Here is a 27,535-nt window from a genome sequence, read left to right as displayed (position 1 = left end):
ATTTGTTTATTCATTCATTTATAAATTGTTTGTTTATGTTTTAATTTTTCAGTGTTTAAATCATTTATATCTATTATGTATTATTTCATTGGATGTTTTAAAAATAGCTAATTAAAACATACTGGCTTGCTGAAAAGGCTAGTTAGTCAGAAACTGAGATTACCACACATCACAGTACCGATTACACATGCCCAGGTTGATATTGCACAAAAAACAAATTTTTACTCTGCCAAGAAACGGGCCGGAGTTATGTGGCAATCGGGGTATGTTTGTCGTTGTCTGTCTGTCTGTTATTCTGTCTGTTAGCAACATTGCTCAAATAACAGATTTGGATGAAATTTTCATGGAAAGTCAGAAATGAATCAAGGACCACATCATTAGATTTTGGCAGTGATGTGGCTTATAGTCTGGATCCATGGATTTGTTAAAGATTTTTGTATTATTGTCAGAGAGCAGCACTGTAACTATGACAACAAATGAACACTGCGTCAGCTGCCTGCTGACGATCACATGATTGCTATCCTACTACAAATTTGACCACTGCAGATTTATTGGGACTTAGTGTATCTGGCGGAAATGACACAAGGAACAATTGATTAAACTGTGGGAGTGTTTCATCAATTCTAGCCGCCCGCTACATATTTAGGTCATGCAATTAGGTATCTGTACACAACGTGCACATGCTTAACACAGCCTGTGCTAAATAATAATAAAATAAGGTAATTTTGTTTGTGGGTACATCTATATTCAATAGCCACATTCTATGTTGCACTGAATTCCGATCAATAAAGAAACTAATGCTGCATTTCTAAAAAAAAAAAAAAAAATGCTGCATTTCTGATAATGCCATATGGGTGAATGAACAGCCTTGGTGGAGTACTGCGCTCTCTGAGTGGGTTTCTTGTTTATTTTATTTCATTTTTGTTTATGCTGAATCCAGTGGACAAAGATAGCTTACCAGATGAACAAAGGATTAGGAAAATTAGCCGGCCAAAAAAATGTAAAGACCCTTTAAAAGCTCCATGGAGCTGCATAGTTTGGTGATAATTAATATAAAATTCAATGTAAAAAATATAGATAATGGCAGCTTTAAGTAACAGGGCATTCACTCTATTATCTACCCCGTCTTAAACTCCACAAATTCTTATGATTGCACAACACTGCAGAGCAACACTGCATAGCGATCAGACCTCTATGTGAAATGGACAAGGCGAGATGCTGAATGCTGCTACATACGGGAGACAGGAGACTGATGCTATTGTCACTGAGCCAATCAATGCACAGCACTGTACGTTACGCATTTTCTTTCCATAAAATATTATTTTAATATGTTTTAATTACTATTTTTTTATATATATTTTATATAGTTTTTATTTTTTTAGGCTAGAAAATGCTTATTTCACCGCAAAAATAATTAAAATAATGTAGCCGTCGCAAAGCTGCAATGCACCGTGGGAGTTCGGGGTGTTGGGGGTTTAAATGTCATTACTGTGGTTTAAGTCAGTGTTATTGGTGTTTGTGTTCTATTGTGTTTTTGTGGTTTAGTCAGCCTAGTTAGTTTGGTTAAGTGTTATGTTGTCAGGGCCATGAGTGTGAAGTATAGTGTGTTTGATGAAATATGTATATAACACATAATACCACAATACAGTGAAAAATCCGTGATACAGTGAGACTGCGACCAGTGAACCGCGATATGATGAGGGACCACTTCACAGTCTATGGTTTTACTTTTGGTCTTCATAGTTAGTGGCACAAACAGTGTTTATCATTAGTTGGCATGTCAGCAAGTTATCACATACACACAACATTTGCCAGCTGCTGGCAGATCCTGTATAGCATACTGATTGTTTAAACACATCATAGCACACTGGGGCTCTAAAGACAAATCCAAGAATTGGTGTTGAACATGTTGACCCAGATAGCATGTTTGAGCTGTCAGTTTCATGTTCTAGGGTCCATACAATACTATCAGCAAATTTTTAACAAGGTTTTTTAATAATTACAGGCTTTGCCCAGTTTTTTTTTTTTTTTTTTTACAGGATATTCATAGATGACTTGTTTTAAAAAGACAGCTCAGTCTTTGTAACAATGATGGCTTGAGTATGTTGGGTCACACAGGGACCTCAGGGACAATAGTAATCTGCTTTGCAAAATGCCTTGGACAAAGTGTTATGTCATTACAGAAGAATGTAGGTAAATTACTTAACCCGCTGCTACAGAGTTGACTTCCAGCCAAGCTGAAGTTTCTGGACATGGTACCAGTCACATGCTCTGTGGAAAATGTCTGCATGTTTTCATACATTAACATGGTGATAACCTGCATAACCTGTGTCACCACATTCAAAATATACTGTTAATATTTATTGCAGCACATGTCTGAGTTATATTTAGCTTTAACTGTACGTTCTGATACCTCTCAGCCACATAAATCCACTCTTACACAGTAAGGCTTAGATTTACCTTAAACAGTATAAATGTGCACAGTTGTGCATTTGAGTTTCATAAGGTTCAGATTTTGGCAACTAGAGAAACCACAGCAAGAAATACAAGCACACTTCATTTGTTTCATAGCAAACAGTATTTAATTTTCAAGTGGTTTCCCATGGTATCTGGATTTAAGATGTATACATATGACTGTCACAAGGGGTAAACACACAAGCCAGGCAACAGAAGAAAACGAAAGCTCTGGAATGAAGTCAGCTTTCCTTTTATGTCCTTCATAGAATCAATTGATTTTTCAGTTAATATTTCATCTAGGAGATTGATTAGATAAGTTTTGACTTCTTCACACTCCTTTTTGAACAAGTTATTTATTGTCTTTTGTTGGTTGTTTTCTTTTTTGTCGAAATGTTCGAATAAAATTTTCAAAAAAAACCAAGGCAGAAGTAATTAAGGTTAATCTAGTAATTAAGGTTAAAACACCATACTGACGGTCAATTAACACAGGACATGACAATGCCACCACCATGCTCTCAAACCTATTCATTTCAATTGCTGCTGTGCTAAGCAGAGTGCCACACACAGTGCAGCATGCCAGTCAGCAAACTTGCAGCGTGCTACAACGTATGCTTGCCTGGCCAATAGAAACAGGGCATTCCTAATGTTGAGGTTCTTGCAACAAACTGGGAGCTTCTCATTTAAAAAAAAAAAAAAAAAAAGTGATGTCATCCTGCTGAAAGTTTGGAAAACACCATGTCCTATCTGAAAGGGCCATGACACAGTGTGACCTCACAAAGTTGCTGCTCTGTTGTGGTTACTATAATCAAATACAAACAAAACACAAACTGAAAAAAAGTTTATATAATGTCGACAAAGAAAGCTGCCTTAGACCATTATGTTTTGTGGTCTCCATCTTCCTCCTCAGCTGATGAAGAAATAACTTTAGCTGCTAGCTAATGGGATTTTCTTTTCCATTGACAATGCTCAGTGAGCACAACACTTCTCAGATGTCAACCATGCAGTGGTTCATCTTCTCATCTGTCTGAGCAGCAGCAATTATTCTAAAAGCATCTATTGGAACTGAACTGCACCTATAACAATAGTGGGGATGTTGCTGCTTTAAAAAAACAACACAAAAAACAGGTATTTTACTGTATTCGGCAGTTTTGCAGGGGTTATGTTAATTCACAATTAATATATTGAAGATCAATCTCTAATAACATTGGCACCATCATGTTTGTGTAGGTGGATACAGTACAGTCAATGTGTGATGTAAATGAAGTTACATGTGGACTAATTTGTGTTTTATTTCAATGTTGTTGAGAGATATTTCTGTTACAACACATACTTACATACTAAAATTACACCACTGTGATGTCCATGGCCTTAAATGTGGTGCAGATGTTCAGGCATTTGTTTATGTGACAGAGATGATTATGAATATCCAGTGCATAATTGTATTACATAGAGTCTGAAATAGTGACCAACAGCTGTCTGACCTTATGTGGCAAACGATAAATAGTAAAACTGGAAAATCTGAACACAGTAAATGTAATTTTAACTGTTGGAGCTTTAAAATAGTTTTTAGATATGACTGGTGCTGAATATGGTAAAAGAAATTCCACTTACTAGTGTATATATTATCAGTTTGTATTCCAGTGATCACTGTCATCATTAATTCTTCTGTCTTGATTAACTACAGTTTCCTAAGTAGACAGGCTTGACAGCAGGGTCACAAGTATGTGTATGAGCTCATATGTACATGAAAAAATGAGCTCATAAATAAAGATAGTTATCCAACTATTTTCCCAGCTCCTGAGAAATACCACTTATCTTCTGGCTATATTGTATTCTTGTCTCTCAGGGTTTACTGTTGGTGAAGTAATTGGTACCAGTGCTTCTTCTACCTGCATATTTCTCAGATTTTTCCCGTTAATGGTTATTCTGATCTTTGAAAAAACGGGTGGAAAGGTTCATAAAGTGGAAATATAATTATGTAACATTCTGTTTTCACAATAATCACACTGACCTTCTGTTGTGAGCCGGTTACATAAATTTCACCACGTCACACACAAATAGCCATAAATTCAGAGAATAAATTTCAAGCTAAAGTTGAAAGAGGTCAGGCACATTAATGTGCATCTCCTCACTGCCCCATCACTTCAGGACAGGCCGACAATTAGTTAAGGTAGGGCGGTGGCATTCTTACACATATTAAGCAAACACAGTCCTGGAAATGTTTACGAGCTCCTGGAAATGGGTTGGAAAGTGTTTAGCAGATAGGACAGGTGCTATGCGGAAGGTTAAACAGGTTGTGTTGCTGGTGCATAAACTGTTTGGGTCTGTGATGCTTGGAGGCCTGCTCTGCTGTGTTTGGGATCTTTGGTCATTTTTCAAGTGAAGAGTGCAAACATTTCTTGGGAAGGAGGCAGGCCTGGTGTGAAGATGCTGTTAAGACATTAGAAGGCCCTATTATTTTATAGCCAAGGGCAAAAAGAAGACAGATCACACATGTGTGTATACGGGACAGAGTAACCAGGTTTGGGTGCTCAGTAACAGGCTCATAGGGGAGGAGAACGTCCTTTCTGCAATATGGCGTCCTGCAGCATTTGTGTCCACATGTTCATGCAGGTGCAGGGCGATAGTCACAATTGTTTTTAAAACATGTAATTATTTGGCATCTGCACTCATGTTGTGCATACCATACAGTTTAAATTTGTTTGCACATGTATATATGTATATACAGAACATGTGTTTACATTCTTGCTGAGGCAGAGTGATAGCTGAGGCACAGCGGGGTGGAGAGGGTGAATGGTAGCTCTCAGCCGGAAAAACAAACAGGCTGAGGGCCACAGAGACAGACAGAGTCCCTCGGTGCCCAGGGATGCTGAGGAACATCCTGTCCAGCAGGCTGCCTGGGTCAACACCGCACACAGCTCCAGGCGCCACATCGCTCTGTCTCCAAATAACAGTATCAGAACCATGTGGAGGTGGAGGCGACTACAGGGCCTAGGCTGTGCAAAAAAAGAAATTGATATTTGATACTGATTCCAAGGACACATCAGTGTGACATGATCTATAATGAACCTTTAGCTGAGTCGCTGGTGTTTTTCGTGCAAGTCTTCAGGTTTTGTCAAGAAAGGATTTGCTACTATGAGTCAACAACAAATGTGTTTTGAACAGTAAATAATAAAGTGAATGGTTTGTAAATTCTGATTCCTACTAAATCACTGCCACTCTGACATGACCAATGGGGCATTTGAATAAATCAAAACTATTGTTAATATCAGTAATACCTGTGGTTCTCCTTTTATCTTATATCTGACAGATGAAGGCCTGTTTGTGTAGTGCATTAGTGCTGGTTTTGTTATTTGTGGACACCATGAAGACATGCAAATTACCATTCAAGGAAGCTACTCTGTTACCATAGCTCTGTAATGGACCAAGCTTTCAGCCACCTATTTAGCTAATTTAACTTGATGTGCCAAGTCCTTAGAGGTCTCACAGATAACTACCTAACTAATCTAGGATTCACCACACTGAGTGTATCTATCTGAAACATACTGAGAAGATTTGTTTGTGAAGAAAAAAATCCTTCAGTCCTGGTGATTACACAAATCTGTCCTCACAGCTGCAGCAGTAGCCCTGCTAAATTTCAGCAGTTAAGGTGCAGGCTTGTGAGAGAGTGATTTATTGTTCCTATTTTGCCACTACAGTAATTTTTATTTGACCGGTAGCTTTCACCTGCCTGGAAATGACATGAACAAGTGACAATAGGCCAGAAAATATTGGGTTGCAGATGTTAATAATACATTTTGATAATTACATTATATATACTGTGGGAGAAAAACACAAATTAAATGTAATGACTGCATGACTAAAGGCAAAACCAAGCATTAACATTTATTACAATATATAGCGGCTGGGTTTAGCAGACTAAGTAAGAGTGTGGCTACAAAACCCCTGCATGTATCAAAGTGAACAAGGGCTAAGGACTTTAAACTTTCATCCTTAAGAGGATGAAAGTTTAAAGTCCGTTATTTCTTCTAGAAGAAAGTGTAGTGTTGCTTTAATGCAACGAACAGCCTGTTGAAGCATCACATCGGCTACTGCCACAGCAAGAACAGTACAGAACCGCAAAGATTCTCTTTGTATGACTGTACATTTGCCTTCACGTGCTTGTGTTTTGGGCTTAATATAGAAGCATGCAGCACACAAATACAGCTGGTGACTTTAACTGGAATGAGCTGATGAAGATGAATAGCTGAGCTAACAGAGAAGTCCTTGACATGGGTAGTCATGACACCACATTTCCTTGCCTGACTCATTAGCAACACAGTAAATATAAAGCATGTTGAGATATACTGTAGGAGGAACAAGGAAGATCTAAATATACACCTCAGATCTCTTGGTACTTTTCCTACTCTGATGTAAACTGCTGTCAGGTCTCAGTATCAGATGGTAGTTGTTTTTCTAGCAATGCTGCTTTACTCTCCAGCTTATGAAGCGTTTCTTTTTTTTCTAAGTAGCTGAAGGCGCTTTTCAATTGTAGCCAGGATCCTGTGGTGGGACATAAGATTGGTCATTGAGGCCGTTAACAGGGCACTGACACAAGGCTCAACTCTCTAATTCCCTTTCAGCAGCTCTATATATCCTCAGGCTGGCAGGATGCAAAATGAAAGATGCTTTTTATCCACCACATTGTCAATCTGCCCCCACGAAACACACAGACAGACACACACACACGCACTCACTCCCTCCCTGCTAAGTGGATTTTCTGTATTATATTTACTTGCAAATATGTTATACTTACACACACTACAGACTCATATTAGTACCGTGTGTTTTTATGGGAGGCCCTCTTTGATGATGGAGGGAGAGATTACCTCTGTGTAGGAAAACAGAGGGGGTGGGATTGTCATCCCAGCACTCCAAGATTTATCAACCATTTACATTCTCCCAAACACGCACTCAGCATCACAGTCTAAACACTGGCCAAAGACTCCTAATAACCTCACATGGTCACATTTACAATAGAACTTTTCCACTATTCGTTTACTTTTTAATCAGTATATTGTCGCACACAAACTTATGAATAAAGCAGGGACCATGTTTAAATGAGCAAGTAAAGAGAGGCTTTCAGAAGCTAAAAACCATTAATGATAATTTATGAGCAGTGGCAGTGATTGTAATCAAATGTGTTTATTCTTCTGGGTAGTTTATATTTAGGAGAGGGGTCATGAAAAGCTGCTGACATGTTCATATAGACAAAAGATAACTAGGATATGTTCAAGCTGGTGAAAGTTTAGTTTGGGTATGAAAAAGGCATGTTCGAATGAGATTTGTGGAAAATGAATTCAAATATTCATTTGATACTGATGTGATATCAGGATAGTATTGTAAATCATTTGTGTGACTTTTATCTGCGTGTTGCTTTGGGTATTTGCTGTTTCCCTGAAGTACAAGACATACTTCTCGTGCTTTCTCGCTTTTAGCGTCAGTTCTGTTTTGCTCCAGCCTGCAGATAACGATCAAATAATTAATATTTCAAGCGTTTATCTGCTCCTCATGGCAGCTCTGAGTACACACACTCGACAGTTTTGGACATTTTTGGCCCGCTGTTACATCACAGAAAACTTGCTCTGTTTTGTTTGTTCTTGAAGTCGGGGCATGAGATAACAACACTCAGAGCAAAGTGTGAGGATGCAGAGCAACCTTGCTTCAGGAGGAGGCTGTCAAACACACACGGAGCAAACAAGTCATTAAGTCGTAATGGATTCACTGCAAGGTCACATTGGTCTGATGTGAGCTACAACAATAATTATGTCTCATAGTGCAGCCTCTATGAATACAGTTATTAACCTGCTCAGGGCCACTTTTACCTATGTAGAAGCCCTAGGGCTGCTGTGGAGTCCCTTTAACCACCTAGTTTGTCCAATGTTTTGTGCAATTTGCGTGTAGTGAGTATGCATTTTAAAAACAAAAGCAACATAGCATCATATTATATGCCAAAAAGGAAATTACTGGTTCGTTCAATTCGATGACAAGGTTGCGAACTCTCATATTTGTGAGCTAAATATGTAGTTAAAGTCAGCAGGTGGCTAGGTCAGACTGGAAAGACTGGAAAACAGACTTTTTGTATTCCAAAATTCTGTGTCTCTGTAAAACCCAATGTTGTTCTGTTTGTTAATATTTTCAATGTTTCCAATGTTTATGTTGGCAGAAACTTCAAAAAATTGATATCACCACATCTGGTCGAGAAACAGTTCCAGGATTTAACTTCCTACAAAACTATTTGTGCACATCCAGCCATCCATTGTCTATACACCGCTTATACACCGCTTAATCCTTAGCGTGGAGGAGCAGAGGGGTTGTAGTCTATCCCAGCTGACAGGAGACACCCTGGACAGGTCGTCAGTCTATCACAGGGCTACCCAGAGAAACAAACAATCCCACTCACATTCACACCTACAGACAATTTAGAATTATCAAGTAACCTCAGCATGTCTTTTGGACTTTGGGAGGAAGCTGGAGGACCCAGAGAAAACCCACGCACGCACAGGAAGAACATGCAAACTCCATGCAGAAAGATCCCATCCTGATCACGTTATGGGCACGTTACTTATTATAACCATTCCAGGCTTCTTCAACTGAACGGCCAATGAACTATGGAGAATGAGGAGTGTGACAACTGCAGTGGCTTTAGAGGGGAGAGTGATGGTGGAGTGTCCTGTTCAGCACTGAGTAAGACCAGAGACTGTGTCAAACACAGGGATCAGAGAAGAGTAACCACAACGTCAACAGGAACACATCCGAGCTTTGGATGCTATTGTAAGGACAAAGTGGCAGCCAAGTTTACTGAGTTTGGCTTTATTTTATTACCTTGGCAGTTTACAGAGGCTCAGATATTAAAGCCGAAAGATAATGTCTCACAGTGACAATGCCAAATGGCAAGAGAAAGTAGCCGCTGGTACTTGGTCCTGAAAGACTCACTGCAGAGTGATCAATTATAGGCACTGGAAACTACTGGGTTTCTTTCAGGTGGCCGGTCGGGGAATCATTTCTTGGCTCGTTACTATGAGCAGCGTTTTTCATGTTACACATGATTATTTAGCTACTGTTATTATAAAAATATCAATTAGTGTAGCTTTAATTAAAATCAAAACACAGATATGTATTAAAACAAATCATGACATTGGGTTTGTTTTTAGAAGTAGTGAATATATTTGGTCCGCCAAAGAACACAGCAGAGTTATGTGTTGATCGGCATTGGTTTGTCCGACTGTCTGTCTGTTAGCAACTTTACTGAAAAACAGACAAACGGATTTGGATGAAATTTTCAGGGAAGGTCAGAAATGACACAAGGATCAAGTGATTAGATCTTGGCAGTGATGTGGCTTATAGTCTGGAGCCACGGATTTGTTGAAGATTTCTGTATCCTGGTGAGATTTTGGCATAGGCCACTGTAACTATGACAACAAATGAACACTACGTCAGCTGCCTGCTATGGTTTAGCATACTACAAATCGACTGCTGCGGACCACAAATTTTTCAAAGATTTCATCCGTTGAAAATTATATGACTGAGCAGCCTTGGCGGAGAACTGCGCCTTCTGAGTGCTTTTCTTGTGAAAGATATGGAAGACTGTAACATATTAAAGTCACATTTTCTTCCCATTTTCTAAATGATGGGGGCATTGTGATCAGCAGTTGGTTTCACTAATTCTCTAGTCAAGTAAACCATAGCAGAATAAGAGGATTGAACAAGAAGATGGCTATGGAAACAATAGAAAAGGTACATAGAGCTGATGGGAAACCATTTCTACACATCTTTAACTATATCCCATATCACCCCAGTCCTGTCCTCTCTTCACTGGCTCCCCATCAATTTTTGCATACATTTTAAAATACTGGTGATTACTTTTAAGGCTGTACGTGGCCAATTGCCATGGTATATCTCCGACCTCATTCAGCCATACGCCCCGAATAGAGCTCTCAGGTCAGGCCAAGAAAAATGAGTTGCTGTCCCTTGTTCCAAGTAGTCACCTGTGGTGGCTGCGTTTCCAAGCTCTTGCACCAAAGCTGTGGAATGCTCTTCCTCTACAGCTGAGATCGGTCGACTCCTGTGGAGCAATAGGCAGCTGAAAACCTTTTTATTCCGACAGGCCTTTTGTTGACCTGTAACTGTTTTTGTCACAGCCCACAGCTTAAGGCTGTGGGCTGTGGGAGTGCTCTCTCCTCCTCCGGCCCTGCTCTCTCTCTCTCTCTCCTAGGTGTGTATGGCATTGCAGCTGGCGGCAGGTGTGGATCATTGCAATCAGCAGATCTGGAGTCAGAGTCAGCTAAGTTCTTGAACCCTAGTAACAGCTAGACAATCTGTTTTTCTGTAGTTTACTTGTTGAACTAATTAGATCTGTTTCCTGTGTAGACAACTCTTAGAAGTTTATGCATTACTAGGAAAAATATTAGTCTTGGGGTTTTCTGGTTTCATGGTTACTGTAGTTTAGTTCTTTGTTTATTCATGTTTCTGACTTGTTTTCCTGCCTTGGTTATACCAAGCGTGGGTTAACCATGTATTTAGTTATCTAGGTTGTAGTTAGTCTTCCGTACTGCTAGAGATTTCATAGATAAGTTTTGTCTTTTGAGATTTTGTAGTTCTTCTGGTTCCGGTGTGTAGTTCCGGTTGTCATTTGTAGTTCTTTATGTATTGTTGTAAATAAAAGCATTGTTAGACGTTATCCTCGGTGTCCATCTTCATTTCCTGCTTCTGAGCCTTTTGTATCTGCCGTAACAGTTTTCTTATTATTGTTTTGATGCACTTTATTTTAGCTGCTGCTCCCCTGTTTTAACAGGCCTTTAGTATTTTTGTTTTTATCCTTGTTTCATTTTTGTTAAGCACCTTGTGATTTTATATCTGTGAAAGGTGCTATATAAATAAATTTTACTTATTTACTTGCTTACATTTATATTGGTTTCATGCACTGAAAACAAACACGTGATACTGAAACCTTAGGAATATTTTTGCAATATTTCAACTGGTTCTACTTCGATGTTTTATTTATAAATTGAAAAGCCAACTTAAGCATAAAATAGAAATACATCACTTGCGACAGACACCAGAAAGAATTTATGTAGCAGTTTTGGGATATCCACCTCTGGTGGAATTTTGTTAATGCTACTGAAAGTGTTGAAAATGACACCTGACAACACAGCGTTCCCTTGTCAGAGACAGTCTTCTAACCAGAAGACTGTACTGAGCTGTCAACAGTTTTGATAGGGACTATTTCTTTAATGAAAAGTAGTTCCAGTAAAAAAAGGTCTGTGGAACATCCAGAGGAACAAGGATATTTTTCTGGAAGGACAAATAGAAGTTAAGTTTGGAAACTGCAATTTTTTAGTGCCGTTAGATCCAGAAACAAAATGACATACACCTTGAGTGTAATGGGGTGGAGACTTTAATCTTACATATCTGCTTTAGTACATAATGTACCAAGCAATAGTGAACTTTTGACCCCTGTTTCAGAATATTTATCAATATGTAGCTCTCCTGATTACAGCAAAAGTTAACATTTTCACCCACAGTCATGAACAGACAGTACAATGCATCCTGCCTCTTAAAAACATCTTCCTACAACAACTAAAATGGTTTTTATTATGTAATACTCAAAGAAATTGCTCACTGAACCTCAAATCATAATTTGAGGTACATTTTCTTTGAATGAATCATGTAGCGCACTGATGAACTGCAGTTGGCAAGAGGAGGTTGGGGTGGATGACGGGCCTACAAATTGTGCAACTCTCATACCAGAGATGGTTTGCATCCAGACTTCTATCTGTTCAGGCAACTAAAGCAGTTTGGTTAAGGTTGGTAAAAGATGGTCATGTCCCCCAGTTAAGGCAGATGACCACATTGTTACCATAAAAGGTAATCTAGTTGCATTATAATGTCTTTCTAAACGTATGCTATTGCAGTTAAGCTGTTTAGGGACACAGTTTCTATGCTACAGGGTACTATGACAATAAATGAATGTTTTTTTTACATTTTTGCTTTGTCATTATTACCATTAAACATCTTTCACTTTCTATTTTGTTTTCTTATGAGGTGTTTCACCATAATGGTTCTGTTGTTGAAAGCAGCATTTACATTTCCCCCTGTGAAATCCCAGCATTACAGATTAACCTGATCCAGATCAATCTTAATGTAGTTGTAAACTACAGACGCTCTCCTGATGTTATACATCTCAAGTAGTGTCTGTTTACCACACCCTCCAAGGGCAGTCGTCATAAAAGAAAAGCATCTTTGCAATACTTGTCAAAACGTACTACAGCCATGAACTGAGCAGAGTGGAAGTAAAATTGAATGTACCTGTCATTGACTTTATTTTAGCAGATACAGGTTTATTTAAATATGTCTTTTTTAAACTTGTAAGACCACCTCAGGATATAATATTTGTGAGTGTCACCTTCCTTTCCCTCTCCTTTGATTTGTTCCCTTACACAGTGGCTGGAGGTGTATTCAACATCCTGTGAAAAATGCTTAATGATCAGTGCTAATAGACATCAACACACGTCCTGCGTCCCTCCAGAATTCCAATGCAGTGAATTCACCAACATAAACACTATCAATTTTCTCCCTGTTCTCGGCCTGGGTCCAGACCTTGCGTTCCAGATCTGTTTGTGTTGTTTCTCCCATCCTGCCCCGATTTGGCCACAAGTGTCCCCCACTTGAAAACAGGAAAACTGCCTTTTTTCTTTCTCTCCACCCCTCTGTCTAACTCCAGTTTATTCCAGAACATGACCCCAGCTGCAGCCATGACTAAGGACGTGTCTATTTGCAGGAACACCGCCATTTGGGTTGGAAGGTTGGGCTAAGCTCTACATTCTTTTTCTAAAAGGACTACAGATCCAGTGAAGAGCTCTTTCCCATTACATAATGGTAGAAGATAAGATCCCACGCCAACAGCAGTGCTCACAGAGACGATGTGCAGACCTGTAATGGTGTCAGATGTCAGTGTTTAACCCTCCCAGACAGTCTCTTGCTGCTGTACTGCATCAGCCAGCTTTCCTGTCTGTACAAATTTAGCTATGAGCAGTGTGGTAGGTCTGCCTGTTTGCCTTACATGTTGTTGTTTTTCACACCTTACTGCCCAAGTAGAAAATTTTAAACAAAAACTTCAAGAAAAGCTGTGAAGGCCTCATATCAGCTGAGGGGATTCTCCCATGGCATCAATTAAGGGTCACCCAGACTAGTCTTGTTTGCTTCATACTGCTCTTTAACTCTATGTGATGAAGTTTCTCTTAGTTTTATCAGAGATTGTAGTGCCACCTACAACCTCTGTTTACAGAGCATGGAGTCTCCAAACAATGCCTCATTTATGACATGGAGACAAAAAATTCATCAAGTTATAATATTATGAGAGATGATTTCCCCATACAACATACATTTTTTTCAGTGTCTTGAGTTGTACATATGTTTCTCAATGTCCTTGATTAAGAAAAATGTGCTCCAACCTTAGACTGACAGTTAAAAAGAATGCCGGTTTATGGTACGGCCATCTTGTACATTGAGTCTATGAGCCAAACACAGAAGCACTTGTTCCTAAAAGCTATAGACTATAAAACGATCTTTTGCATAAAAGTGATTTTATTTATTCATTTTTTCATAAAGAAATGCCACAGCAGATGTTTTCCTGGGAACATAAAAGGCACTAATTTCACATTAGCAGACATTATCAGCTAGCAGGTGTGTCAGGCATACATACAGGTAAAAGCTTTTTTTTCTGTCCTATTTCATATTCTTATATATCTTAATTATACAAATCAGCCAGAGCTTTAAAACCACTTGTGTGATATTGTGTGTTACCCAAAACAGCTCTGCCCTATGAAGGTGTTCTGTGGTATCAGACACCAAGACGGTATCAGTAGATCCTTTAAGTCATGGAAGCTCTGATGTGGAGCTTGTAAGTCCACCCACTGAATTTGTTTTTCATGCACATCTCACAGATTTTCAATCAGACTAATATCTGGGGAATTTGAAGACGAGGTCAACACCTTGAACTCTTTGTCATGTTTCTCAAACCATTCCTGAACATTTTGTCAGTGTGGCAGAGGAAATTATGCTACTGAAAGAAGCCCTCAGGGAATACTGCTGCCATGAAGGGGTGTACGTGCTCTGCAACAATGTTAAGGTAGGTGCCTGTGGTAACATTCACATGAATGCAGGACCCAAGGTTGGCCAGCAGAACAATGTGAAGAGCATCTTATTACCTACGCCTGAAAACAAAACATGATTCATCAGACCAGGCCACCTTCTTCCATCGCTCTGTGGTGTAGTTCTGATGCTCATGTTTCTTATGAAGGCAACTTCAGAGGTGGACAGGTGTCACCACTGATACTTCAATCAGTCTGTGGTGGCACAGCCTCAAATGTAGCAACCTGCACTATGTGCTCTGACATCTGTCTGTTATAGCAGCATAAAGGTTTTCAACAGTTTATACAACCGCTGGCCTACTGTATGATGGAGCCACACAAGCCAGCCTTTGCTTCCCATACACATCAATGAGTCTTGGGTACCATTGAACCTGTCTCTGGTCCACCAAATTGTCCTATCTTGGGCCTTTTTTGGTGGATACTAACCACTGCATACTGGGAACATCCCACAAGACCTGTCTAGCCATCACAGTTTGGTCAAAGACACTCAAACCCTTATGTTGCCCATTTTTCCTGCTGCCAACACACCATCTTCAGAAACTGACTGCTCACTTGCTGCCTCACATATATAACCCCTTTGCAGGTGCCATTGTAGCAAGGTCGTCAATATTATTCATTTCATGTGTTGGAGGTTTGAATGTGTTGGCTGCTAAGTTGTATAGGTACATTATATATTAAATATATTTTCCCCTTTTATCTAACATATTTTGAGTGTATTCTATTGGTATTGGATATTGGTAATGCTATATAAATTAGACAGAAAATGAAAAATGTAATTAACAAAAGGACAGTCCTGCACACATCTGCATTTTCACCACTCCACCAGCTCATCAGTACCCTGTGCAAAAAACTATAGCAAACTGGTGGATGCAGTGAATGCAGCACATTTTGTGTTGCAGAACCTGCTTGGAAACTGAATTGATAGTCTGTTCCTCTGTTTATGATTTCCCTCTTTTCATGTTTCAAATTTAAAATGCACGACAAACAAATCATTGTGACAGAAACAAAGAAAAAAGAAACACGAATGCTGCCAAACCAATCCAGTCGAATGAACTTTGTGTTTGGGAGCTCTTTCTCTGTCTGCATGACTGACAGAGATGTGACCTGAAGGGGGCAGTGTTGTTCCAGCTGCCTGAGTCTGGACTGGGAGACCGGAATGTATAACTGTAACATCCGTGAGGTTAAATTTGAGATTCGTCACTATGTGCAACTGTCACTTCTTCGAACTTATAAAAACAAAATCATCATTTCTTCCTCTGCCCTTCATTTCTGACATTAAAATTGCCAGCACTTGTTTATGTCCTAATTAGCCAGCTTAATGAGTAATTATACACTGATTCAGAAAGTTATCAAAGGCAGTGTCATCAGTGACACACACACTGTGAGTTTACTGAAGCCATTCCCCTCTGCTTTAATTGTAGTAATTACAATTAGAAGCAAAGTGAGCATCTTAGGCACTCCTCAAAATAGAAGTGGTGACTCAGTAAACATACATACAGTAGACAGTAAAGTCAACACAAGAGCTAGAGTGAAAAACAGAAAATAGGTATATGTGAAGTAAAATGATATCTCTTATGTGAGAATGCTGGATTTGATTGAGTCATGTGTCTAATGCAGGGTTAACAGATGACACTTGATGAATAAAGGGAGGCTGAGGTGTGATGCGTGTGGAATGGTGTTACATGCTCCTCTGGAGGTATAATTGCTTGATCTCTGGGTGACTGCAGGGATAATGAAAGAAGAACAAGTGTAACAAAGGTATTCTCCACTTTATCAGCATGAAATAGCACTCAGCTAATTGCCCCTGATTCTGAATCTGGAAGAGAATCCATCACACACTCCATCGTTGTACAGAAATCAATGTGGTTTTCTCCATTTTCCCCTCCCTCTCTGTGTTCTACAGGTGTGCTGGCATGAGGGCTGCGGTGGCAGGTGTGAATGTAATCAGCGGCAGCAGAGCGGGAACAGGTGGAGCAGAGCCAATCAGAAGCCTTTGTCTCTACAATAAAGCCTGACTCAACTCATCATTCCGTGTGGGACCGTAAAGGATCGACAGTTAGTCTTCACTCAGAATATTCTGTCTCCTAAAGTCGATAATCCCTTGGTAATTCTTCTGTTGCTTTTCCTAGTTTGGATTCCGCCAGTTCGTGTCACCTGTTCCTGTAGCACTCGGATCAAGAAACCAGGCCGCAAACCACTCCAACCACTCCTGTCTGGAACTCACTTGGTCAGTCTCTGCCACTTCCAGCCACCATACCACCACGTGCCTGTCACCGCAGCCTCCAGTACACCTGCCAGCCGTGTTCTACTCCCTTTACCAGCCGAACACCAGTCCTCCCCTCATTTTCCCCATCCACTCATGCTGTCCCTGAGCACGAGCATTCCATACTGGTGAATCTGAATTATCTAGTGTTAGTCCTTGCGTGTCTGTGTATATTATAACTCCTGCTCGGTTAATAGCCTTTTGGATTCCTATTGAGTTTTGAATTTTTGTTGCGTCCGCTGTTAGTACCAGCGTAGATTATTGTTTGCCAGTTATAGCCTGGCTCTTGTTACTCTTGAATCTGGTCCTTTTGATTTTCGTGTTTAGTTCTGTTTAGCTTTCCTATTTAGGTGTTACCTAACATGGGTCAGCTCTTTTGTTTTAGTTATACTCCGCCAGCCCACTAGGGGGAACCCTCACTGTGGCTGTTCTGTTCACGCTCTTTTTGGCATCACTTCCGGTTTGGTCCACCGGACATGTTTGCAGTTTTTGGCGCTTCCTGAATTTGTGAATAAAGCTTGTTTTGAAGACTCATTGGGTCTCCTTCCTCATTCCCTGCACCTGAGCCTCACTGAACCCGTAACAGAAAACCCAAAACAATTGCTGTGTAGAAGTAGTAGTCTGGCTACGGTCAGTATTTAAGAAAAAAATATATAAACATAAGTACAGGCCACCTGATCAATAAATCTGGTCAATAAATCTTATCGCAAAAACAACAAAGAATGTAATAAACTGTTATGACAGCAAAAGCAATTCAGAAAAAATTACCTAAAACAGAAAGTGCAGGCAGGTGAGCTTCAAAAAAATGAACTTTAATGTGACTTCCAGGAGGTGATGACTAAAATCTCCAGAGAAACAAATGGCAATAAAAAGCAGCTGAGGGAAAGCAGTCCTGGGAAACTCAGGTAACCCTCCAAGAAAGACAAAAGTTGAAAAATAGTTCAAGTTCAAGTAAGGGAAAATCCAAAAGGTAACCAAGGTAAGACAAAATGAAAATAACCAGGTGAGGACGCAGATATGCATGTGAGCTAACAACCGATAATGGATGATACAGGACAATGTATAGAAAAGAAAGGAACTGGAGACGACACAATGTTACAATGTACAGATCTGCTGGAAAACCTTGGGCATTCATGCCATCAGCCTAAGTAACAGCTCAAAGAACAGGACTATACTCCCCAGATCCCACTCCAATTGAGCATCAGCAGACTCCATCAGAAGTCTGGACCACAGAGGCTCCACTCTGTAACCCACAGGACCCAAAGAATCTGATGTCAATGTCTTGGTGCCAACACCACAGGACACCTTCAGAGGTCCGGTGTCTGTGGGCCAAAAAGCCAAATTTGTTAAGCTGGTGTAAAAGTCCTCTTTTCATCCATATATTAGTCAATTTGTGATTTGTATGAATGTAATAGTGACTTTTCTTCTAAGACATTTTGCTCAGGTGAAAACAATACCACAAGGCCCTTTCAGGTTTTACACATTTTTTTATGTTTGAGACTAATCAGAAAATGGAATCATTTCTTTCACTGTCATCAGTCTAAACACAATATTCAGCAATGACAAAGTAAAAACAGGTGTTTGTTTTACAGTTTTTCTCAGTCGCTTTGGTACATTTCTCTAATCATCCTTGACATTTGCCAAACACTAAGTTCAATTCTCAAAACAATTCATACAAATAGCAAAACACCATGGATTACCTGCAAAAGCCAGTTTCTTGCTCAAAATCCTTAGTTCATCTCTCAAATGTAAATATCTGTGTCAATGAACATATCAGTGCCACAGAATGACAAGTCCTTGTGTCATTGTGCATGGATAAGACAATCAAATTGCTTAGTTATGTTGTCATTATAACAGTGTACTCTGGAGGGATGTTCTGATGTAGACTATGGCTAAAGTTCTGATGACAATTATTGTACGTTGTACGTTACACTATAGCGTATGTGGAAGATTGATTGCAAAGAGACTGGACAAGATTCACATTTACACTTTTACTGTTTGTATTGTAATTTGTTGACAGACCACATCATTGCGATACAGAAAGGAAAACAGTGCTGCATAGCACAAAGAAAAAAACAAAAATAGAAATGTAAACATAGGACAGTCTCCTCAGGGAAAACTGTACATGCAGTGCTGTAGGAATTACAGTGCAGTCTTTCTACAACTCCTGACATCCCTGTCTGTTGGGCCACAAATTCTCGTCCACATCCTAATGAATTTCTTCTCTTGCGTCTTTGAGCCATTTCAGAAAACTTCACACATTTTCCTTTATTAGAGAAAGTCAAGATTCACCTGGGAGCAATTTACCAGTTCAGGACAAATTTAGAAAAAGTCTCATGGAAATGTATAGAATATCCTTGGCATATTATGACAACTTGTTCAACCATTTTGCATGTAAAGACTTATGCGATAAACTAATGCCTAAATGTTGTGGGCTGTGAGACTATTCAGCAGAGAGCCATTACAATACATTTTGATCAACATGACATAAGCAGTTGATAAAGTAGGAAACAGCAGAGAATTGTACATAATCATTTGCATGGATGTACCAAAGCATTTGCAACTTGTTCAAAGAAATGAACCTGCCCATTTCCACCAGATGACTCTGCATCACCCTCACTATACTTGATATGCTCATATACATACTGCTTGAATTTTACTACCAGCTATATATGTAGTATATTTAATGCCAGCGCCGTACACCATAGCAGCAAACTATGAATCAATTTCAATGTTAACTTGTACTTTGTACGTATCATCTAGCTTATCATCCAATTGTGTGTTATATGTTCTTTGTTCCCCACCCCCTCTTCTCCCATCCCTCCCCCTCTCCACCCCTCTACATTTACCCTTCTACCTCTCTACCTCTCTACCCCTCTACCTCTCTACCCCTCTACCTCTTCTGTCCCTCTCAACCCGCCAGCCAGCAGGCAGATGGGCCCACCGACATAAAGAGATGGGCTCTTCTCAAGGCTTTTTTCCCTGTTAAAAGGGTATTTTTCTTGTCATTGTCACCTTAGGGCTTGCTCTGGGGGTTCAGGCATATGGGTTCTATAAAGCATCTTGAGACAATTTGACCTGTAATTGGTGCTATATAAATAAAATTGAATTGAGTCTAATTAAATTAAAATGAAAAACTGATTTTTTTGATGTGCACAAGTAATGCAATGATGTGAAGATTGAACAAGTAGTTTTGAGAATTTCAATTCTGATCTGAGAAATGTACCAAAGTGACAGAGAAAAACTGTAATGAAAATAAAGAACTACAATATCCCATTGACTAAGCAAGTATTCATAACCTTCATGTCACGGGGTTCGGTGAGAGCTCAGGCGGCGGAACCCCTCTGGAGGCCGGCGACGGAGGCGGCGGAACCCCTTGGGAGGCCGGCGACGGAGGCGGTGGAACCCCTCGGGAGGCCGGGCTGGGGACCAACGAAGGCGGGACCCCTCTGGAGGCCGGTGGCGAAGGAGGTGGAACCCCTCTGGAGGCTGGTGGCGGCGAAGGAGGCGGAACCCCTCTGGAGGCCGGCGGCGGCGAAGGAGGCGGAACCCCTCTGGAGGCTGGCGGCGGTGAAGGAGGCAGGACCCCTCGGGAGGCCGGCGGCGACGAAGGAGGCGGAACCCCTTGGGAGGCCGGGCTGGGGACTGACGAAGGTGGGACCCCTCTGGAGGCCGGCGGCGGCGAAGGAGGCGGAACCCCTCGGGAGGCCGGGCTGGGGACCGACGAAGGCGGGACCCCTCTGGAGGCCGGCGGCGAAGGAGGCGGAACCCCTCTGGAGGCCGGCGGCGAAGGAGGCGGAACCCCTCGGGAGGCCGGGCTGGGGACCGACGAAGGCGGGACCCCTCTGGAGGCTGGCGGCAAAGGAGGCGGAACCCCTCGGGAGGCCGGCGACGAAGGCGACTGAACCCCTCTGGAGGCCGGGCTGGAGGCCGGTCTGGGAACCGGATCAGGTGAAGGCGGGACCCCTCTGGAGACCCAGGGGCAGGGGTTTTTTCAGCTGATATGGGCCCAACAGTCTCTGGGCCGGAGAGGCTGACCGCTGACCCGGGCTCAATAGTCTCTGGGCCGGAGAGGCTGACCGCTGACCCGGGCTCAATAGTCTCTCGGCCAGGGGGCTGGTCAGCTGACCCGGGCTCTACAGTCTCTCGGCCAGGGGGCTGGTCAGCTGACCCGGGCTCTACAGTCTCTCGGCCAGGGGGTTGGTCAGCTGACCCGGGCTCTACAGTCTCTCGGCCAGGGGGCTGGTCAGCTGACCAAGGCTCTACAGTCTCTCGGCCAGGGGGTTGGTCAGCTGACTCAGGCTGGTTCGAGGCGGAGGCGGCGTCGACAGCGTCGACCCGCTCGGAGATGGGTGAGGCGGTGTCGACAGCGTCGATCCCCTCGGAGACGGGTGAGGCGGAGTCGACAGCGTCGTCGACCCCCTCGGAAACGGGTGAGGCGGCGTCGACAACCCCCTCAGGAACGGGTGAGGCGGCGTCGTCGACCCCCTCAGGAACGGGTGAGGCCGCGTCGTCGACCCCCTCGGAGACTGGTGAGGCGGCGTCGTCGACCCCCTCAGGAATGGGTGAGGCAGCGTCGTCGACCCCCTCGAAGACGGGTGAGGCGGCGTCGTCGACCCCCTCAGGAACGGGTGAGGCGGCGTCGTCGACCCCCTCGGAGATGGGTGAGGTGGTGTCGTCGACCCCCTCGGAGACGGGTGAGGGGGCGTCGTCGACCCCCTCGGAGACAGGTGAGGCGGAGTCGACAGCGTCGTCGACCCCCTCGGAAACGGGTGAGGCGGCGTCGACAACCCCCTCAGGAACGGGTGAGGCGGCGTCGTCGACCCCCTCAGGAACGGGTGAGGCCGCGTCGTCGACCCCCTCGGAGACTGGTGAGGCGGCGTCGTCGACCCCCTCAGGAATGGGTGAGGCGGCGTCGTCGACCCCCTCGAAGACGGGTGAGGCGGCGTCGTCGACCCCCTCAGGAACGGGTGAGGCGGCGTCGTCGACCCCCTCGGAGACGGGTGAGGCGGCGTCGTCGACCCCCTCGGTGATGGTCAGGAGATGGGGCGCGGCAGTGGAACCTCGGTGGCTGCTGCGGAGTGGCGAGGTCTGGGCGCTGGGGAGCGGCGAGGCCTCTGCAGCGCTCGGCGGCGGCAGCGGAACCTCTGCAGCGCTCGGTGGCAGGACCTCTGCGGTGCTCGGCGGCGGCGGCAGGACCTCTGCGGCGCTCGGTGGCGGCGGCGGCAGGACCTCTGCGGCGCTCGGCGGAGGCGGCAGGACCTCTGCGGCGCTCGGCGGCGGCGGCAGGACCTCTGCGGCGCTCGGCGGCAGCGGTAGGACCGCTGCGGCACTCGGCGGCGGCGGCAGGACCTCTGCGGCGCTCATCGGTGGCGAGGTCTGGGGTCTCCAGGAACCTCTCTTCCTTCTGGAAGACCTTCTGGAGGGTGGCTCGTCAGGGTACTGGGGTCCGGGTTCAGGTGGGGAACTGGTCTGACTGGGGTGGAAATTGTCTAGTCCCAGGGCTCTATCGAGCAGGAAAGAGCACAGGTCGCTAGAGGAGATGGGAGGTGACTGGGAACTCCGTTGTCGGGGACCCCGCTTTCGACCAGGGCTGGGCTTAAAAGCGAGACGGGTCCCATCGAACGAAGACTTGCTACAAACATCGTCCAGGGGGCTAGGGAAAACAGCATATGCGGGGTAATCGGGTAATGGGGTATGTCCATGGTTACTCCTTGACTGGAGACTCAGAACTCCAGTCCTAACGCAACGTGGGGCGGATTCGGAGTTGGAGGGGAAACTAGTGGGCTGGGGGCTAGCAGGTGAACTAGCAGGCTGAGTGCCGTCTGGGTGGCTGAGGCAGGAAGGGTAACAAACCGCAAGGGAGAGTTCAAAAACTTCAGGATGTGGGCTGGTAGGTGGCCCATTAACCAGGGCATCTGGGAGGCTGCCCTGCGACCCCGAGACACTGTCCTATCTCGGTGATCCCGATCCCGAGCCTTCTTCCACTCACACCATAACTCAAATAGGTGGGTATAATATTAAAGGTTCTCCTCACAAGAGAAAAAAATGTCCAAGGGATTCGGTGAGGGGGCAGAGCCAGCCTTTGAGCCTGCAGGGTTCAATTCAGGCTGGCTCCAACTTTTCCATTTACCTGCTGAGCTCATGACTGGTGGGAGCGTACTGTCACGGGGTTCGGTGAGAGCTCAGGTGCAGGAAATGAACAGTCGGGAATAGGGTGTAACTCAGGTTTATTTACACTGTCCTCTGGGACAACAACAGAAGTCAAGACATACAGGGTACTAAAAATAGAGTGCACTAGGCTCTGAATTCTATAGCGGCACCTAAGGGCCGGGCGGAACTATAACCGGAACAAAACTGTATCTCTACTCGCGGTAGGTAACACCCTGGCGAGAAAAGGACAAATCTCACAAATACTCTAAACTAAACCTAAGGCTATCTTCACAAGGATAGCGAGAGGTAACTACAAACGAAGTCTTTACACACACAGTGTTTCTCCAAAATGCGGGCTCTTAATGAGAGCAATAACTTTAATGGAACAACAAACTCATGAGTACACTAGGGATGCTCAGAACCGGCTCACAGCCAGGGTTTGGAGCAGCGACAGGTGAGTGGGGAAGGATACCAGATGAAGGGAATCGGCTCTAGTGAGTGTTCCCTTCCTCAGAGGGTCCAGGGTCCAGTGCTGACGGCACCACGGCAGGAATGGGTGGGTCCAGAAAGAACATGTCGTTCAGTCTTTTTCCTTTTGTTTTCTCCTTTTCTTCTTTTTGGTTTCCTCTTCTGTCTTCTTTTTACGCTCCCACACTGAGAGCTGGGTTGTGTCCGGTTAAATAGTGGACTGGAGAAGGCTGATTAGTTGCACCCGCTGAGCTGGCTGATTCTGGCTGATGAGGAACACCTGTTGCCTCCTCTGCACTGCTGGGCTGTCTTAACAGGCAGGAGGAAGGAGAGGGTGACATGACAGATGTATTATAATAGTTTGCTTTGAGCCTGTTAAATGTTTGAGTAGTTCTGACTTCAGAGTATGCCTAGTCGGCTTGTTCATACTAGCATTAGTTTTTGGATTAGAGTAATCCTGAGCTCCAAGTTAATTCCTTATTTTGATATTTTTGTAGCTCTTCTTGCCTGGGTGTTACCCTCCATGAGTAGACTATTTGTGTTTATGTAATTACTCCTCATTGTGTCCAGGAGGCTCCTTGAGTTATTTAGATTTGAATTCCCATTTAGTAGTGTTTCCGGTTGTAGTCTTCCGGTTAGTATTTGTAGTCCTTTGTTTGAAATTTTGTAAATAAAAACCTTTCTTTATATTAGCATTGTCTGACCACTTATTTACTGCGCCTGAGCCTCTTGAAATCGTAACAAAAACATTTTAAATCTATAGTTGTATATTTTCAGAAAAATATGTGATACTAAAATAATATTTATGGTGTCTGACCTGCACAGTGAACTGAGGTTAATACACAATCCCTTGGATTTTGTGTTGGCTTTCTATAGAAAGTTTTTAAACCAAAGATGTGTTACAAAATAATCCCAGCTCAAGGTTCACTCGAGGTTTGCTTTCATCTAACAATGTTTATCGTTGAATGGAATTGGCTCATAATGGAACTGGAAAGCAATACATCTGTCATTTACTGATGGTCGAAAGCTCAAATTTAAAAAAGCCATACTTATACTGTCAGATATACTCATAACAATGTCAGAAATAAAAATTCATATATGTATAAAATACCATCCACAGATGCATATAGATAGGCTTTCTCCATGGAGTTTCCATGTTCTCCCTGTGCATGGATGGATGGTTGGATGGATGGATGGATGGACCCATCCATCCATCCATGTAAAATGAATGTAAAAGAATACATTTAAATATCCTTAAAAAACATCAGTGACATCAGCACATGACAATAGTTGATCTGAGGTAAGAGCCCTGAATTCTCTAGTAACACAAAACACAGATGAGAGGAATAAATCTCGTCACAAATTCATTTCCTGTTCCTGATTATAGGTTTCTTCTTCTTCATTATCCTTTCAGTCATCATGCACAATGAGAGAATGGGGGGAGTGAGGTAAATCAGACTGCATTTGTGCCAGAGGCAGAGAGACAGTCAGGGAAGTCTGACTCACCGATGTTAAACTGAAAAATGGGTCATTCATGAATCTGTCATTCAGCTTTCTCATATACAAAACCACAACTATCTGCAATCATTCTTCATTTTCCCAACTGTTTAACTGATATTGCTAAGTTTATGAATAAGACACTGAACTGTGTTTCTGACTGCATCTGCTCTTGACATTCAACACAGAAAACCACCACATGATTAGAGATACCTGACATGAGGAAATTCTTCATGTCATCTGTACTCTTTGAATAGGAGATTATAAAATGTAATGTGGATTAGAAATGGCATTCCCCAAGCTATTACTACTTCTGAAACTCCTCTTAATATTGCATCATTCATTGATGTATTTGCTTCATAAGATTTAGCACAGGGACTCTGAATTATAAAGCATGAGATCTGCCCCAACATTTTTCAGTTTTTATGAGCTCCATTTTCCTGCCTCTGTAGTTGATATCATTAATTTCACATTGTGGCACTGTTAAAGGCTCAGTAGTGCTGGGTATAGCCATACCACCATGGTGTGGAGTAATGAAGGAGCTTCACAGCAATAAGAACTCTGGATTTTTTCATCAAATATTTATGTTTCTTATGTGGAGGCAATATCTTCCACTGATAATTATAACAGGAAAGTTCCACAAACTGTTTTTGATTGCCCATTTTGAACTTATGTATATACTTGAGTACAAAAAAAGCAATCACCTCAACTTCAACAACTACTAAACTTTAAAATGCTTTTTGTGTAAAAATTAGTGGTGGGACGTGATCAAAAAGAATTAATCTAATTAATTACAGGCTCTGTAATTAATTAATCGCAATTAATTGCAGTTTTCTCAAATAGCAATATCTGACACAATAAGTGAAGTTTTTCAATTCAAATAAAATTGTTGTTGACAGTTGAATCAATGAATAGATATATACATGTTTATAATTTAAAATTTATTTTAAAAAAGGGAAAATGGGACATATAGAAAAAAGTGATTTTGATGATTTAAAGCCTGGATTTAGTTGTTTTTTCCACTGTATGGCACATAAAATCAGCATAAGTAGTTCAAGGAGCTTCAGAAAGTTGAAAATCCAGAGATTCATTCTGTTTTCATCTTTTCTGGGTCTGATAAATGGTGTAATTTTGATGGTTCTTTTTATAGGAATATCAATTTTTATTTATGTAATTTTTTTATAAACAAAAAGTTTATAATTAAGTTATTAAAAGACAGATATTTTTGTTGTTTAGGTTATTCCTCCTCCAAGGAGGCAGAGCCTCGATGGAGTAAAAACTTAAACCACAAAAATGTTTGTTTCATTTCTATTTATCTGCATTTTCATCTGTCTGCTACATTCACAGATTACTGCAAAATCTAAGTGCAATGCGATTTTATTCAACCTTTTAAGACTTTCTGCAAACTCAAGCACTGTCTAGAAAAGTGGTCTATTATGGGATGGCTACACCATTAGCCGTTAGCATGACTGTCGTCGCTAACATTAGCTCTGGTGCTAACAGCAACATGTTTTAGGTGATAACGTCTGCTTGAAGTGCTGCAGTGATCAGAAAAATCTTTGTTGTACAATTTGCACACAACCAGGCTTTTATCCAAGCTGCCATCAGGAAGATTTTTAAAAGGAACTTTCTGCCCAACAAGCTCAATCTCGTCTTCTTTCACTGTTCACCAGTGCCTGACTTCACTCGTGCTTCCTGTGCTTCTTCATGGCTACAAACAGACTTTAGGTTCATTACCGCCACCTACTGGGCTGGAGTGTTCATCAGAGTTACTGGTGTGCCAGAAATGAAGGAACTGAGGAGGGTGCAATTAATTGCGTTATTATTTTTAAACGCATTATTTTCACTGTAATTAATTAATTGAAATTAACGCATTGAAGTCCCAGCCCTAGTAAAAATCTATACCTGTATCCATGTCCAGGTTTCTGTTGTTGTATTACCAATGCAAACTAGTACTTTGTCCCTTATCACTCACCGTATTCCAAGTGGGAGCAGCAATGCATGCTGGGATATGTTGTTTACATCAGTTAATAATGGATGTCAATGTGAGCGGCAGATCAGCAAATAAAGCTCCGATAAAATCTTCAACAAGTTGTCTTATTTCTGGCAAACCAGAACATTACATGGTGTCAGAGACTCATCGGACCGGACGCTTCTAAAAAAGAGCTAATGATGGATCCATTGGGAGTGCCTACACCGCAGATGGATTGGGATTCGGCAAACCTTCCCGATGCATGGCTGAGATTCGTGCAACACGTAAAGCTCATGTTTTCTGGATCGCTAAAGGGAAAGGAGGAAGTGACCCAATGCAGCTACTTGCTTTTGTGGGTAGGAGAAAGAGGCCGCAATATTTTTAACACTTGGACATTGACCGCAGATGAAGCTAAGAAGCTAGACACTTATTACGGATGCTTTGAAGAGTACCTCATGCCTAAAACTAACACGATTTTTGCAAGGTACAAGTTTAATGAGAGACTGCAAGGCGAAAGGGAGCCTTTTGAGCATT

The 27,535-nt window shown here is 42.3% G+C and overlaps 1 protein-coding gene across 1 annotated transcript; it reads right to left on the bottom strand.

The window, feature by feature from the left end:
* Positions 1-18,042: 18,042 nt before the first annotated feature.
* LOC129347450 (basic salivary proline-rich protein 2-like) lies at positions 18,043-23,873 on the bottom strand. The gene is made up of 5 exons (XM_055004822.1): positions 23,710-23,873; positions 22,245-22,744; positions 21,178-21,440; positions 20,742-21,027; positions 18,043-18,233 (listed from the first exon to the last, which is right to left on the bottom strand). Exons 1-5 carry the CDS (start codon positions 23,871-23,873, stop codon positions 18,043-18,045), a joined length of 1,404 nt encoding a protein of 467 aa, XP_054860797.1.
* Between the last annotated feature and the right edge of the window lie 3,662 nt (positions 23,874-27,535).

The sequence above is a fragment of the Amphiprion ocellaris genome, chromosome 18 (genome assembly GCF_022539595.1).
Source record: "Amphiprion ocellaris isolate individual 3 ecotype Okinawa chromosome 18, ASM2253959v1, whole genome shotgun sequence".
NCBI classification, from domain to species: domain Eukaryota; kingdom Metazoa; phylum Chordata; class Actinopteri; family Pomacentridae; genus Amphiprion; species Amphiprion ocellaris.
The sequence above is the reverse complement of the archived record's forward strand: the minus strand, read 5'-3'. Positions and strand labels throughout refer to the sequence as shown.

Coding starts and splice junctions, on each gene's coding strand:
- LOC129347450 (XM_055004822.1), bottom strand. CDS start 23,873: ATGTCACCCTCTCCTTCCTCCTGCCTGTTAAGACAGCCCAGCAGTGCA. Junction 21,441..22,244: donor GGTCCTGCCGCCGCCGCCGA/GTGCCGCAGCGG, acceptor CCGCCTCACCAG/TCTCCGAGGGGGTCGACGAC. Junction 21,028..21,177: donor AACCCCCTGGCCGAGAGACT/GTAGAGCCTTGG, acceptor TCAGCTGACCAG/CCCCCTGGCCGAGAGACTAT.